Source organism: Giraffa tippelskirchi, chromosome 10 (assembly GCF_054371585.1).
Source record: "Giraffa tippelskirchi isolate mGirTip1 chromosome 10, T2T-mGirTip1v1.2.pri, whole genome shotgun sequence".
Taxonomy (NCBI): Eukaryota; Metazoa; Chordata; class Mammalia; order Artiodactyla; family Giraffidae; genus Giraffa; species Giraffa tippelskirchi.
Window position 1 is genome coordinate 127,071,389 of NC_137284.1, and position 16,770 is coordinate 127,088,158.

At 41.0% G+C, this 16,770-nt stretch overlaps 1 long non-coding RNA gene and 1 gene segment (V, D, J or C); one reads left to right on the top strand and one right to left on the bottom strand.

Moving 5' to 3' along the window:
- The window catches only part of LOC145524701 (uncharacterized), a 29,034-nt gene extending 18,161 nt beyond the window's left edge, over window positions 1-10,873 (bottom strand). The window contains exons 1-2 of the long non-coding RNA XR_014067769.1: window positions 10,799-10,873; window positions 10,366-10,593 (exon numbers count right to left, since the gene is read on the bottom strand). This is a non-coding gene — a long non-coding RNA (uncharacterized LOC145524701). The remainder of the gene's footprint in view (window positions 1-10,365; window positions 10,594-10,798) is intronic.
- The window catches only part of LOC145524694 (T-cell receptor gamma chain C region C10.5-like), a 29,825-nt gene continuing 23,258 nt past the window's right edge, over window positions 10,204-16,770 (top strand). The window contains 2 exon segments of the C gene segment in view: window positions 10,204-10,438; window positions 10,549-10,858. Of these exon segments, the coding sequence occupies window positions 10,396-10,438; window positions 10,549-10,858 (353 nt within the window).

The following is a 16,770-nucleotide window of genomic DNA, read 5'->3' on the forward strand; positions in this document are numbered from 1 at the left end:
GAACACTAGACTATTAAGGATAAATTAAGGATGAAACAAGTGCCCTATTTTGGAGCGGTATGGGTAAAAGGATTCTGCCAGCATGATATCATCAGAATAGAACTCTGTGTCATTGGTGCGCTTAGATGAGTTCACCATCCTTGTTTACTCAGATTCTGCCTGTGAAACAAAGATAAGTGGGACTTCCCTGTTGGTCCTGTGGTTAGGACTCCATGCTTTCACTGCAGGGGGCACAGTTTTGATCCCTGGTTGGGGAACGAGGATCCATCATAGGGTTGTTAGGTAGTTAGAATAGGAAAAAGGAGTCCAAAACGGCAGTGGCTAAAAGACAAAGAGAGGAAAAGCCCATGAAAATGCAACAAAAGAAAATCCGAGGACTGGAGTGAGAACTTCAAGGGTTAAATTGTGGCCCCCTAGAAAAGAAGAGAGAATGCCTGCCAAGACCAGAAGAACTAACATTGGTGTGTCTGAATGAATTCCCTATAACTGTTCTCAATGCCTTGCATATATTAGCTCCTTTAAACTGCATTATCTGTAAGATCTTTTCTCTTATCATGAAATATATTTGACTCATGAGGCAAATAAAGTACCAGGTGGTTCAATCACTTGTCCAAACCACACAGCTGGTCCATGGCTAGTCGATAGAGTAGGAAAGGGATCCAGATCATCTAGCTGCTCTTGATTGTTACATGAAACCACTTCTTAACTGAAGGACCAGGCTTCCCTGGTGGCTCAGTGGTAATGAATCTGCTTGCCAAGCAGGAGGCTCAGTTTTGATCCCTGTGTCAGGAAAATTCCCTGGAGAAGGGAATGGCAACTCACTCTAATATTCTTGCCTGGGAAATCCCATAGACAGAAAAGCCTGGTGGGCTACAGTCCATGGGGTCATAAGTCGCACAAGATTTAGTGACTAAACAGCAATAACAAATTGAAGGACAATGAAAGGATGGATCCATTGTTCCCAGCACCACAGCCAAGCTTGTACTGAGCATCATAGAACACTAACCGACTCATGTTACCATTAGGTGCTAAAGCATGTGCCCAGGATTGGAATAGTAGGTCTCTTTTCAGAATAAGTAAAATGTCAATAGATTATCTATTGGCTTTTCAATGTAAAACAATACAAAATTCTTATTTTCTATTTCTAATAGTAATATCAGTAGCAGATTTCTTGCAAGAATATGGATATATGAGAGTTCAGCCTTTCCTCTCCCATTTCTGGTTTTCTTATATTTTGATCTGCATCCTGATTATACTGCTTATGACCATGATAGTTTTTTAGTGGAGAGACTGTTGCTTTTTAGAGTCAAAAATAATCTACCCAGGCCCCTATAGGTTTCCCTGGTGGCTCAGTCAGTAAAGAATCTGCGTGCCAGGCAGATCATCTGAAATGCATTCAGACAGGGATTCGATACCTGGGTTGGAAAGATCCCCTGGAGAAGGGAATGACAACCCTCTCCAGTATTCTTGCCTGGGAAATCCCATGGACAGAGGAGCCTGGCGGGCCACAGTATGAGGTCACAAAAAGTCAGATACAACGTAGCAACTAAACCACCACCACAGGCTCCTATATATGTTTTAAAATTTTTATTTTAGTATAATTTATTAACAATGTTGTGCTAGTTTTGGCTGTACAGCAAAGTGAATCAGACATACATATCCATATATATATCCTCTTTTTTGGATTTACTTCCCCTTTTCGGCCACCATAGAGCATTGAGTTTCCTCTGCTATATAGGGTTCTCATTACTTATCTGTTTTATACATAGTCTCAATAGTGTTTGTGTCGATCTCAATCTCCAAATTCATCTCCCCTTCCCCCTAGATGTCCAAGCATTTGTTCTTTATATTTGTGTCTCTATTTCTGCTTTGTAAATAAGATCATCTCTACCAATTTGAGTTTCCCTGGTAGCTCATATTGTAAAGAATCTGCCTGCACTGCAGGAGACTTGGGTTCAATCCCTGGATCAGACCACTTGGAGAATGGAATGGCTACCCACTCCAATATTCTTGCCTAGAGAAACCCATGGACAGAGGAGCCTGGTAGGCTACAGTCTAGGGGAAAGCAAAGAGTCAGAAACAACAGAACGACTAACAATTTCACTTTCATATCAGTTTAAGAAAGAGAGTTTTAAATAAATTGACTCTATGAAGTTTCCTGGCCCAAAGGAAAGACAAAATGAGTCTGGATGAAAAGAATGATTAAAGAAGATGGCAGACTAAGAAGAACCTGAGCTCATCTCCTCCCATGGGCACACCTATATTATACCTATTTACAGAGAAACTGTTGATGAGAAAGACCCAAACACTAGCAAAAAAGATCTTCTACAAATAAAGATATAAAGAAGGAACTACAACAAGATGGGTAGAAGGGGCTAAGGAACAGTATAAACAAGACTCATAAGCCAGGATAAGTGACCAACAAACAGGAGGAAAACAACAATCACAGAGTCTCTCCCCAAGAAACACAGGTACCAAGTCCCACATAGGGCTCCCCAGCCTGGGGGTCCTATACTAGAATGACCAGACCCCATAACAAGTAAGGTAGGCAAGGCTTGCTTTTGGGAGAGTCAGAGGTCTGTGGGATACTGACACCCTACTCACACAGGTTGCACACAAAATCTCACAGGGTAGCACAGTAATATGAAAGGAGCCTGGGTGAGATTCACCTGTTGATGTTGGTGAGCTTCCGGAGAGGCAGGAGGCAACTGGAGCTCACCCACAGGACACAGACTCTGGCAGTGGCCATTTTGGGAAACTTGTTCTACCACAGGGACACTGGTCCTGGCAAGGGTCACTGTGGAATCCTGCCTCTAGCTTATTAGTGTCTGGATACATAAGGCTCTCAACTAACTTTTCAGGAGAAAATCTGCAGGCAAGAAGAGAGTACATATTTAAAAAATGAAAGGGGAAAACCTAACAACCAGGAATACTCTAACCAGGAAAGCTTTCATTCAGATATGATGGAGATGTCAAAAGTTTTACAGACAAGAAAATGATAAAATAGTTCAGCCCCACCAAACCAGCTTTACAAGAGACTATAGAGGAACTTCTCTAAGTAGGAAAGAAAAGACCACAACTAGAAATATGAAAATTAAGAAAGGAAGAATCTCATTGATAAAAGTGGTAAATCCAGCACATATAAAGCTGTTAGGAAGGTTAAAAGATGAAAGTAGTAAAATCATCTATATCCACAATAAGCAATTAAGGAAATGAAAAAGAAAAAGACACCAAACAGGTTAAAAAAACAGTACACATGAGGGTGTGGAGCAAAAAAGAAAGGCTGTTTAAATGTGTTTGAGCTGAAGAGATATGCAGCTTAAAATATCCTCTGTATAGATTTCTACATATAAACCTCATGGTAGCCACAAACCAAACATCTATAATAGACACACACAAAAGAGAAACATAAACAACACTAAAGACAGTAATTAAATGACACGGAGAACAGCAAAAGGAGAAGCCAAGATCAAAAATGAACCTTTGGAAAACTCCACAAAACAATTAATGAAAAGGCAGTAAGTACATACATATCAATAATTACTTTGTTTATTTTATTCTGTATTTATCTTGCTGTGCTGGGTCTTAGTTGCAGGATGCAGGATCTCGTTCTCTATCTAGAGATCAAACCCAGGCTCCCTGCATTGGAAATGAGGAGTCTTAGCCACTGGATCACCAGGAAGTCCCTCTATAATTACTTTAAATGTAAATAGAATAAATGAACCAATCAAAAGACATGGAGTGGCTTATAAATATATTCATAATCCATAATATTGTATTGATATCTATATATTTGCAAGGAAGAAATCTAGAAATTAAGACACTATAGTGATAAGACTTGTTGGTCTTGGTAGTATGATCACAGGCATTTTTATTTTCACCTTTATCCTATTTGTCTGAATCTCCTCAATAAGCATCTTTCCCAGCACATCCCACTTAAGAGCTGGGTGACTTTTGTTGCGTCACGTTGCTCCACGTTTTTCCTTAGAAAAACCCCATTTTCCTGATCTATTAAATCAGAACTACCAACATCAATATCATGGGATTGCTGTAAAATGAAAAACATTTAGAAAAATAGCCTAACAAATTGAAGATGCTCGTTAAATATTTGCTACCATAAAAATCAATGTTTATTAAACATGCAATATTTGAAAATACTATGCTGAGAAAAGTGTTCATAAACTAGCTCCTGGGCAAATAGAAATCATTTTCATTCTACAGAAATCAAGACTCCTCCATGGCTCCTTCACATTCATGCCAAATAACTTTCCAGTGACCACTAGCTTCATTTTGAGATCAGCAGGGCCAATGGGAAAACCAGAGGAAACAGGAGACTCAGGCCCGATGAGCTTGCAGCCAGCACTAACAGCCCAAGGACCCCTTAGAGCATCCACTTCCTTCCCCTTCCTGGTTCAGGCCACGCCCTTCCACTGATTTGAGGCATCCAGCCACCAGGTCCCCACTTTCCTGCCTTCTCTTTGAGCACACAGCCCAGCAGACAGGATGTCACCACTGGAAGCATTCACATTTTTCTCCTTCTGGGCTTGTGAGTAACTCCCTGATCATTTCACTTTGGATGAATGAGCAAAGAAATTCTTGGATATTTCTTACATTATCAGAAGTTCATTAGAAATTCTCTTCTTTTATTTACAGTTGGACATGGGTTATCAAAAGTGGATCAGGCTCAGATATCCCTTTCCACACAAGTAAAGAAAAGTATTGACATACTTTGCAAGATAGAGAGCACAAATTTTGGGTTAGAGGCCATTCACTGGTACCGGCTTAAACTGAATCAGGCTTTGGAGCATCTGGTTTATGTGACCTCAACCACAACTGCAGCTCGAAATCAAGTAGCTGGGAAGAACAAAATTGAGGCAAGAAAAGATGCTCAAAAGTTCACTTCGACCCTTACGGTAAATTTTGTAGAAAAAGAAGATGTAGGCATTTACTACTGTGCTGGCTGGAGCTCACAGTACTAGAACTGTGGAGATAACCCACACAAGATCCCCTCCCCTCCCTGGATCTGTGCCCACCCACATCCTTCCCACCAGCAGCAACCACACACCAGTTTCCCGCCTGGGCTCCCTGCCTCAGCCCCACCTCCTCTGCAGCACTTCCTGAGCTTTCTAGGAAGTCATCTTGGATCACGCTTACACATGACCTTCCAGCAGACCCCAAGATGTGTGCTTCCAAAGCTTTTTTTTTTTTTTGACTCTGTATTTCAATGAGTTGAAATCTTGTCTGAGGGCACACAGGCTGTGCTACCGTTCATCATCTCCCAATCCTGAGACTTCTGTATGTGGGCAAGCTTCAGGGTGAAAGAGGGCATTACCATGTGCCATTATTACGACATATACTTCAGACAGAAATGCTGTGGTGTAAGTGTAATTGGTCTGTTTCACAACTAAAGAAATGAAATTGTAGAGAATTTAACCATAACGATTATCCAAAGCCAAGAAGTCTATGTTGATGATCTGGACTATGAGATCACACTGAAATGTTTAAGAATTGCAATTCTTTAAGTGAACACTAGGATACTGGGGGTAGATGAGGGATGAAAAAAATTGCACCTTTTTTGGGGACGTGAGGAAAATGATTCTGCCAGCAAGATGTCATCAGAATAGAGCTCTGGATCAATGGGGTGGTTGGATGACCCCACCATCCTTGGTTACCTGGATTCTGCTTGTGGAAGAATAGAAAATGGGACTTCCCTGGTGGTCCTGTATTTAGAACTCACACTTCCACTGCAGGGGACATAGTTCGATCTCTGGTTGGTAATGAAGATCCCTCATCGGCTTATGGTGAGGCCCCCCAGAAAATAAGAAAGAGTATCTGCCAAGAACAGAAGAGCTAACTTTGGTTTGTGTGTGTGTGTGTGCTGTGTGAATGAATTCTCTATCAGTGTTTTCAATGCTTTCCATGTATTAGATCCTTTAAGCTGTATTATTTATAGGTTTTTTTTTCTCTTATTATGAGACAGATTTGACTCATGAGAAAAATAAAATACCAGGTACTACAGTCACTTGCTGACAAAAGTCCAACAAAGGTCCATCTAGTCAAAGCTATGGTTTTTCCAATAGTCACGTATGGATGTGAGAGTTGGACTATAAAGAAAGCTGAGCACTGAAGAATGGATGCTTTCCAGCTGTGGTGCAGGAGAAGACTCTTGAGAGTCCCTTGGATTGCAAGGAGATGAAACCAGTCAATCCTAAAGGAAATCATTCCTGAATATTCACTGGAAGGACTGATGCTGAAGCTGAAACTCCAATACTTTGGCCACCTAATGTGAAGAACTTCTTAGAAAAGACCTTGATGCTGGGAAAGATTGAAGGCAGGAGGAGAAGGAGATGACAGAGGATGAGATGGTTGGATGGCCTCACCGACTCGATGGACATGAGTTTAAGCAAGCTCCGGGAGTTGGTGATGGACAGGGAAGCCTGGCGTGCTGCAGTCCATATGGTTGCAAAGAGTCGGACATGACTGAGTGACTGAACTGAACTGAGTTCAGTCTTTACTACAAATTTCATAGAAAAAGATGTGGTCATTGAGTACTGTGCTGTTGGGACCCACAGCACTAAAGATGACAACACAGCGTAACAACTGCATCTTCTGGGACCCTGCCCCATCATAGTCTTCCCACAGGAGCAAAGTCAGCTACTTCCTGCCTGGGCTTCCAGCCTCTGGCTCACTATCTCTGTTGCCTTCTTGAGAATTCCAAGAGGCCACCTTGGCTTGTGTTCATGTATTAGGACTCACCTTGAGCAGCAAGAATTTCTGACCATGATGTTCTCAAATCTTCTTTCCTAATGAACTAAAGTCTCGTCTGTGAATGAGTGGACAGTGGCTTTATTTATCATGTCACCATCCAGAGTTTTCCACTAACCATGACTAGTTCAGGCTGAGGAAAGGAACCATTGTGTATCAGGATTCCTAGGAATGGTACATATATATTACCACACATAATTATCACAGCTCTCCTGCATGGTAATCATTATCTGCCCATTTTATAGATAAAGAAATGAAAGCTTAGACAGTTAAAATGATTAGCCAGAGATAAGAAATCTGTGCTTTTTTAACTGGACTGGAAGGCTATCCTGAAAATTTAAAGATCATAATTCTATATAACAAACAGAATACTTGAGGTAAATTTGGGATGGAGCAAGTGTGGGAGGAGGAAGATGGTTTTTCTGTGGGAGGAGGAAGATGGTTCCTCACTTCACAGGCAGGGATGTGCCAGCATGATGTCATCAGAGTAAAGGGCTGAGCCACTGGAGCCAACAGATGAAACCTCCATATTGTGAGTAGGAAGAAAGCCACCTCATATCTGCCTATAAAGAAAGAGAGAGGATGGTCCAAGAGAAGAACAGCTAATAATTTTGTGTGTGAGAGAATTCTTTATTAGTGTTCTCAGTTTTTTGCACATATGTATGAAGTCACTTAACCCTCATGACAACCCGTGAGACTTCTGTTATTATTATAAAGCCCACTGACTCATGAGGAAGATGAGACCCTATGTATCTCAGGAACTTGTTCAAGTCACACAGCCGGTACCTGGTAGAATAGGGTTGGACCCAGGGTGTGTAACTCTGGAGTCTGTCTTCCTCATTCTAAGGGGATAAAAAGAAGTGCTATGTGTCGTTCCTACCTCCATGGAGAAAACAAAACTCACCTTTGTGGAACATTCACTGGCACAACTTACTATTTTATGCTGAATCTTGTGAGCAGCATTTGAATCATTAGCAGTCTTCAAAGAATACATGAAATGCCAATAAGTTATCAATTTATTTTCCAAAGTATTTGAAAACAATAAAAATTCTATTGTTTTGTGATGCCACCTCTCAGATCATTGTGAAACAAAGGAGGACTACTTTGCAATCCACACTTCTTATACAGCACATACCAGGCACCCTGTGGATATCACTTTGCATCTGTGCCATGAGTATTCCCTTATTTATTCAATAATTTCCAAGGTCACGGTAACATAGTCATCCCCATGATCCCCTCTACTTAAGACTCCAGTCCTATTTCTAATTCAGGGAGGCCATTGAAAGAAAAAAAGGGGGGACTCACAGGAAAGATTGGCATAGAATCTGTCAGCCTTTGTCCTTCTACCTCCGATGTAGGTAATCTTTTGTGATTGCCTGTCTGGTTAATTTCTATCCATCGGATACACTCAGTGCAGGCTGCAGTTGATTTCTTGAAACTAAATAGGGCATTGTTGTTTACGTAAACTTTGAACACAAGCTAAGGTAGAGACCCAGACCTAGGAGAAACAAATGGTCTGAGAACATAAGCCCTTTTGAGACAGGAACTCGAAGACAAGCTTGTCAACCTACTTCTGCTCCCTTCTTCACATGATGGCTCACTGAGTGATCAAAAGCACCCCATAAAGCAGTAATGGGATGTCCATAGTAGGGCCCTCTGTATCAGATCTTAGAGGAGAAGTCTCCAGCAGCTTCTTACGTGTCAGGAAAAACGGTGAATAACAGGGAAAGATTTACATTGTGTTCAAAGGATAGAAAACTATGCAGCCATTGAAAACAAAGTTTTCAGTAGTTAAGAATCCACCTTCCAATGCAGGGGACATGGGGTTGATTCTTGGTCAGGCATCTGAGATTCCACATGCTGTGGGGCAACTACAGAGCCCGTGTGGCCAAAAATATAAATAAATAAACAAATTTAAAGTTAGAAAATGTAAAATAAAAAAATAACAGATATGTATGCAGGCAAGGTGCACCTGTGGAAAGTGAGGCAAAAGAAGCTTAAATAATTCAGCCCATGTCAGATGGGGTAAGTTATTGGAAATTGTTTCATTTTCTTTAGTCATTAAAAATAATATTAATAATTAAAATAACATCACATAGATTATTTAAAACTATGTTGCTGGGGCTTCCCTGGTGCCTAGGTGGTAAAGAATCCACCTGCCAATGCAGGGTTCCATTGCTGATCTGGGAAGATCCCACATGCTGTGGAGCAACTAAGCCCATGTGCCACAACTACTGAGGCTGTGTTCTAGAGCCTGATAGCCACAACTACTGAAGCCCATGCTCCCTAGATCCCGTGGTCTGCAACAAAAGAAGCCGCCACAATGAGAAGTCCGCACGCCACAGCTAGAGAGTAGCCCCTGCTCTCAGCAACTAGAGAAAAGCCCAAGCAGCAATGAAGATGCAGCACGGCCAAAAATAAACAAATAAATAAAATTACATTTAAAAAGCTGTGCAGCTTACAATCGTAAGATAACCAAACAAGAATATAAAGCTAAAAATGCAAATTCCACTTAAATGTATATTTGTATAAATAATACCCATCAATCTGATCTCTAGCCATAAAAATACAGAGAAATTTTCAAAGTAAATGATCAGTGCTTTTTTGTCCTCTTTACATCTTATTTTACCCATTTCCTTTAATGAACAATGGTTGCTTATGGGAGTTACCACAGTTACTAGCTCCATGTCTTTAAATGAGTCTGTTTGCCACTGTTCTCCTTTGTCAAACGGAGATGTTCATAACAGCTATCTCCCAAGACAGTGAAAAAGACTAAATAAAATAATATGAGAACATTTAGAACCATGCCTGACGAATAGAAAGTCCTCAATACATATTAGATGCCATATTAATTTTAAAGGTTATCACTGCATATTCAACAGAACATTGCTTTTAAAATACTCCTGTGTGTGACATAATGCTCATGAAACTGTTCTCCGGTCCAGGTTGAGTAGAAGCTGATTTCCACAGATTGCTCTGTCTCAAAGATCCACAAGCAATTGCAATGTAGTCCCTTTTTGAAGGCACCCAGATTGTAAACAAAGTGTGATTTCTCTGAAAGGTAATTTGCATGGTGACATCTCAATTAATTAAAAAAAACTCAAAAATATTCCAGCGCTTGTGTCTATAGCGTATTAAATCATGTCAAGAAGATGTTCTAACGTCTGATAGTTTTCTGTAGCATTACAGAAATATAAAGGTCAGGTTTCATACCCAAGTCCTGGATCACCAACCAGTTACAGAAAGACAGACATAGGGAAAGAACACAGCAGGGATGTCTTTATATTTCTGCAGCAACGTTACTATGGTATGAAATTTCAGGGAGATGAGCTGAGCGGCTGTGAGAGCAGTCCCACCCTCAAGTATACGCATTCAGCTCTGAGTTGTCTGTCCAGATCGTGATCCTTCTCTTAAGCCATCTGCCCAGGACTCAGGGGCAGGAAACCCCCGTGAAACCACAGCTGCTCATATCTGTTGCAGATTATGAAGAACCCCAGACAACCACACCACCAGATCCACCTTCCTCTGGAACACAAGATCTAGGCCCACTCCCCTGCCACTGGCCTGAGACTTCCTTCCAACAGACTTTGCCTTTTTTACCTCCTTCCTGGGAGTCAGTCTGGTGACAAGATGGCACTCCTGGAAGCAGTCCTCTTCTCCTTCCTCTGGTCTTGTGAGTTGCCCTCTCAGTCATTTCAGTCTACAGGAGAGACTGAAGAAGGTCTTTCTTGTTGCCTCTTCACATGTCTTTTGTTTATGGGGATTTCTCTTCTTTGCTTGCAGTTGGCCTTGGGCAATTAACTTTGGAGCAACCTGAAGTATCAGTTACTGGAACAAGAGAAAAGAGTGTAATTATGTCTTGCAAGGTGTTCTCTAAGGACTTTAACAAAGATTATATCCACTGGTACCGGCAAAAACCGGATCAGGGTTTAGAACAGCTACTATACGTCTCAGCAGAACCTGCGCTAAATCACTTAGGAGGGAAGAAAAACAAGCTTGAGGCCAGAAAAGATGCTCCCTCTTCCACCTCTACCTTGAAAATAAGTTTCTTAGAGAAAGAAGATGAGGCCATGTACTACTGTGCCAGCTGGTTGTACACCCACAGTGTGGGAGTTTCTTGGATAACACACACAAGAACCATCGCTAGGTCTGTGCTCACCACATCCTCAACACAGGCAGCCACAGAGGTTGCAGAGCTGGGAGCCCTGCCTAAGCCTCCCGCTAAGGAAAGCGCGTCTTGTATGATTTTTTTTTTAACTATCCAGAGATTACTTGCAAGTTACATGGCTCATCCTCAAAGAGGAAATCTCCCTGTGCCAGAAAACCCGCTGGCGATATTTATTGCATCTTATATCAGCATCACAACACGGATGCAATGTAATGTTCACGTTTTCCATATCAATACCAGTAATTTAAGATGCAGCGGGATAAAATGACTTTTTAGACCCTAAATCCCATGTCCCTTCAACTCTCTCAGGCCATCCTGAAGAAGTCCAGAGTCTGGTTATTCCCTGTAGACTGGGGTGAATGCAAGATGAGGCTCTTTCCCTTTCTTCCATGAACAGGGTGACTGTTGACTGTGCACTCAGGGTTTGTGTTACAGGCTGACCATCACAGTTCCTTTTGCACAGGCCTCTGACCCCCTGGGGCTGTTAGATGATCCCAGAGCAAGGCAGACACTACTGTCAGGATCCTTTTCCCCAGGATTCTGCAGTGAACCTGCAGAGCCTCACAGTGGCCGTGCATTCAGTTGCTACTCTTTCTGATACTGTTGTAATAGGTAAATTGTTCTCATATTTGAGATAATCCACTGACATTGGTGCTATCATGAGTCACATTTTGTAACTGATGAAACAGAAGTGTGGAGATATGATTTCCTTTGTGGTCACAGTTAAGTGAATGGGGGTGGAGGCCTGCAGCTGGATGGGAAAAAAATAGTAGACTAACTTCATTAAGCATGCAAACAAGAAAACAATGAATTAAAATCTATTAAAATATTTATTTATTTATTTGGCTGCTCTGGGTCTTAGGATCTAGTTGTGGTATTTAGGATTTAGTTCCCTGACAAGGGATCAAACCCTGGCTCCCTGAATTGGGAGCATAGAGTCTTAGCACTGGACCACCAAGGAAGTCTCAAAAAGACAATGGAATAAAATCTTTAAAATGATGGAAGAGAAAATGGACATCACAACAAAAATATACTTCAAAAGTACAGGAGAAATGAAGAATTCTCAGACAAAACAAAATTGGGGGGAATCCATTGCCAGCCAACCTACTCTATGAGAGATATTAAAGTAAGCTATTTAGGCATAAAACATACAGTATAGGTCCAAATTTGAATTTACAGAAAGAAATGATATGTACTGAGAGTATAATAAATGAATGTAAATGTTATTTTTAATTGTTCCGAAATAAGAGTTGTCAAACATTTTCTGTGAAGGAAATATTTTCAGTTGTGCATGCCGTATAGTTTCTGCCCTACCCTTCAGCTTTGCCAGGGCAGCACGAAGCCACTCTCCCTTTAGACCTAAAGGGACATGGAACTGCTACATGACCGGGAGAGTATTGGTACTGAGAGGTCACCTGATAGGAGCTGCAGCCTTTAGTAAAGGGACACAACCAGACTGTTGATGCAAATAATCCATAAACAATCTTTAACAATACAAAAAATTTTTTTACTTGAGCTAAACTGAAGGCAACAGCCCAGGTGACACAGATTTAAAAACCATAGTTTGTTGTGTTAATAAGTAAGACTGGAGCCAGCAATATGTAAAAGGTGACCCCGAGACCATAAGGTTGCAGCTGACAGCCACTAGCAGATAACAGTTTTTAAAAGGACTGGTGGTGTCCCTGAGTTTGATACGCTTCAGAAAATTCAAGTTCTCAGTAATGCAGGAACATGTCTGAAACCACATCCATAATGGCACCCGGCACCATTTGGGATGCCTCAATGACATTTTTATTTCTCTCAGAACAAAGAACATCAAACATGACAAGGGTACTCTTCTTCAAGATTTCAAAGAGACAGATTAGCGTGTGCGTGGTGACTCAGCTTGACCTTGGTGTCTGGAAAGGAAATCTCATCTTCAAAGCAGTGCTAGCCTAGGAGGGGAGGAGTATTTATTTGTATCCTCAAAGTGGACACTCGAAACAATCTGGTTAATGCAGCCATGAAATTAAAAGATGCTTACTCCTTGGAAGAAAAGTTATGACTAACCTAGACAGTGTATTAAAAGCAGAGACATTACTTTGCCAACAAAGATCCATATAGTCAAAGCTATGGTTTTTCCAGTGGTCATGTATGGATGTGAAAGTTGGACTAAAAAGAAAGCTAAGCACCGAAGAATTGATGCATTTGAACTGTGGTGTTGGAGAAGACTCTTGAGAGTCCCTTGGACTGCAAGGAGATCAAACCAGTCCATCCTAAAAGAAATCAGTCCTGGGTGTTCATTGGAAAGACTGATGTTGAAGCTGAAACTCCAATCCTTCGGCCACCTGATGCAAAGAACTGACTCATTTGAAAAGATCCTAATGCCGGGAAAGATCGAAGGTGGGAGGAGAAGGGGACGACAGAGGATGAGATGGTTGGATGGCATCACTGATGCGATGGACATGAGTTTGAGTAAACTCTGGGAGATGGTGATGGACAGGGAGGCCTAGCCTGCTGCGGTCCATGGGGTCACAAAGAGTTGGACATGAATGAGTGACTGAACTGAACTGAATTTATTTGGGAGATGCAGGCAGACAGGTGGAGCAATAAGGAAATGAAACTTGAAAAGGAAGACAGATGATAAAGTATATTTTGGTAAGCTACTAGGTGACCAAAGGGAGCATAACAGGGGTTCAAAACTGAGAGATGAATTAAGTAATGAATTTTCTATTCTGCTCTCCTGTTTTGTGGACTTCCATGTAAAATGAATAAAGTCTGTGGGACCCTAACTTATCTGAGAGTCAACCAAAGAACCTTGCTAAGAGTCAGAACCCTACAAGGAAGAACTTACAGAATATAAAAATGTTCATGGTATCCTATTAAATAATAAAGACAGAGCATAACATTGCATATACATCATCATACCTATGTGAAACAAAATTTTAAAAGGAATAGACATTAATTTGTAAGAGAATGCACTGTTATGTTACCTCCTAGTTGTCTCTGTGTAATGGGACAAAAAGCCATTGTCTTCTCTTCTGTTTGTGTTTCTTTATGATCCATACTGAGGGTGCACTCATTTTATAATAGAAAATAACAATGGCTTTTGCTTTTAAGGCATATTGAGGCACTCCAAGGACCCTGCCTCTCCAAGGATCCCATTTAATGGTCATATTCAAAAGTAAGAATCTGAAATAAGTCTTCTTCAGCTGGATTACAGAAAGTATAGAGCAGGGTCATACACTACTAGTAAGCTGTCCCTACATCTGTGATTGTCTGATGCAGTATAGTGACCATCAAAGATGTTTCAAGTTTCCCATGAGCCTGTCAAGCGTCGACTTTGGCCTCTCCTCCCTCGTCTTTCTCTTTCCCTCTGTTAGACCAATAAAGGACTTCAGTCCTTTAACAAGAAAATTGTTTCTTTATACTAACGTCACTGGTTGGTGAAAATCACAGGGTGATTGAAAGAAAGCTGCTGATGAAATAGCAGACTTATTTCCACAGGATGTTTGAGAATTACCACCAGCCCCTGTTCCTGTAGCCTGGATCCTAGCTGTGTGTTCTGAACATCACTTCCTCCTACTGAATCAGCCTGCTGGTTTGCTCTGCAATCTTCCCATTATTCAATCATATCTCCTGACAAGAGCTGGCAGCATGCTGCTCCTGCCCCAGGTCTTGCTGGTGGCCTCCCTCTGGACATGTGAGTGGCTTTACCCAAGGAAGGGGGTAGATCATGGACAGTCACATCACCTCTTTCAGGTGGACGCTGGTCACATGGTCTTTCGAGCTAGGCTGAAAAATTCCACCAATACCCTGAGTTCTTCCGGAAGAAAATGTAAACATCAGTCCCCAGGCTTTTCATGAGTAGAGAATACATGTAGACGACGTTAATGAACATCAAACTTTCATTAATTTTTCCCCTTGTTTTTTCTTTCAGACACAAGTGGAGATGTCCCAATAACAGAACGCATAATATCCGTTACCAAGAAAAAAGGAAATACGGCATTTCTTGAATGCCAAATAAAAACAGATAAGTTAAAGAAGAATGTATACATGCACTGGTACCGACAGAAGCCAGAGCAGCCTCTAAAACGAATTCTGTATATTTCCTCCAATGAGAATGTTGTTTACGAACAAGGGATTAGTGAGGAAAGATATGAAGCAAGGAAATGGCCGAGTAACTCACTGGTGAGCCTCAGGATACACCAGGCTACCGAGGAGGATGCGGGGCTCTACTATTGCGCCTGCTGGGTGGGACACACGCTGCGTAAGAGATCCGCCGTCATTGAACAAAAACCGCCCTCAGGCCAACATGTTGCAGAAGAGATCGGCTGTCATTGAAGGAAAACCGCCCTCACGCCAACGCGTCTGCGCAAAAGCACCCTACCCCCGCTCCCCAGGCTTTCTGCCTCCTATAAAGGGCTCTTTTCCTGCACATGCGCCCTGAACAGTGTCTGAGCAACCAGCCCAGGACCTGATCCGTGAGGTTTTTTTTCAGTTAGATCACTTTATCCTCCATCCTAAACTCTTGGTCATAGGCTAGCTTTTTTAATTACCCTAAATGGTCACAGCTTCATCATATATGGGAGCCTCTTGGGAAGGCAGCCATAAACCAGTGCTCAACGTGATGTGTTGGCTTGGAAAGAAAGAGAGAAAGAATGAATGAATGAGTGGTGGAAAAGACAAGGCCTTTTTAGTGACACAGGACTGGATTTCTAATTCCTGCTTAGCCAGCACTTTCAGGGTGACCTAGGCAAGTTACTGAATCATTTATTTGTTTTCTCATTTTATTTTTATTCTATTTATTTATTTATTTTAAATTTTTATTTGGGGTACAGTTGATTTACTTTGTTATGTTAGTTTCTGCTGTACAGTAAAGTGAATCAGTTAAACATATACATATATCCACTCTTTTTTTAGATTCTTTTCCCATATAGGCTGTTACAGAGTGTTGAGGATAGTTCCCTGTGCTTGACAGTAAATTTTTATTAGTTATCTATTTTATGTATAGTACTGTGTGTATGTCAATCCAAATCTCCCAATTTATTCCTTCCCTTCTTATCCCCTGGTAACCATAAGTTAGTTTTCTACAACCCTTGACTCTACTTCTGTTTTGTAACTAGGTTCCTTTATACCTCTTTTTTTAAGATTTCACATACAGGCAATATCAAATGATATTTGTCTTTCTGTGTCTGATTTACCTCACTCTGTGTGGAAATCTCTAGATCCATGTTTTCCCAATTTTAAGCAGGCATGGTGCTAACAAACACATAGGTTGCTGAAGACTGAATGAGGTTCACACAGGAATGTTTCAGCACAGTGTTCAACAAATCACAGTGTCCTAACCTGCCGAGACTAGATCAATTCAGAGTCATCACAGCTAAAATAGGAACTCAGGACTTAAAAAATCACATCTTACGTTGTCCTCCAAACCACAGTAAAGCATAGATTTAATGCTGAAAAACTAAGAACTGTAAACAGGAAAATATTGAAGGGTAACAAAACAAGGGGATTTTGTTTCCTGCAACACTTTTCTTCATTGACAGCAGAATGAAGAAATGGCATATAGTAACATCACAGTATCCTAAGCAATAACTACAATAATTGATGGCATTTATCCAACTTTGTGAACTTTCTGCAAATGAATGATCTATATAATATACAATCTCCTGCATATTCATATTCATGTGTTACTATCTACAGTAATGATAATATCTTTCTAATTCTTATGATAGCCATACCTCATTATTCACACTCTCACAAAATATGGTGAAAAAATCTATAACTCAGAGAATGAAAAGGAGCCCAAGGATATGTGTATTTGAAGCAACACATGAAGGAAAAGTGGAAGAGAA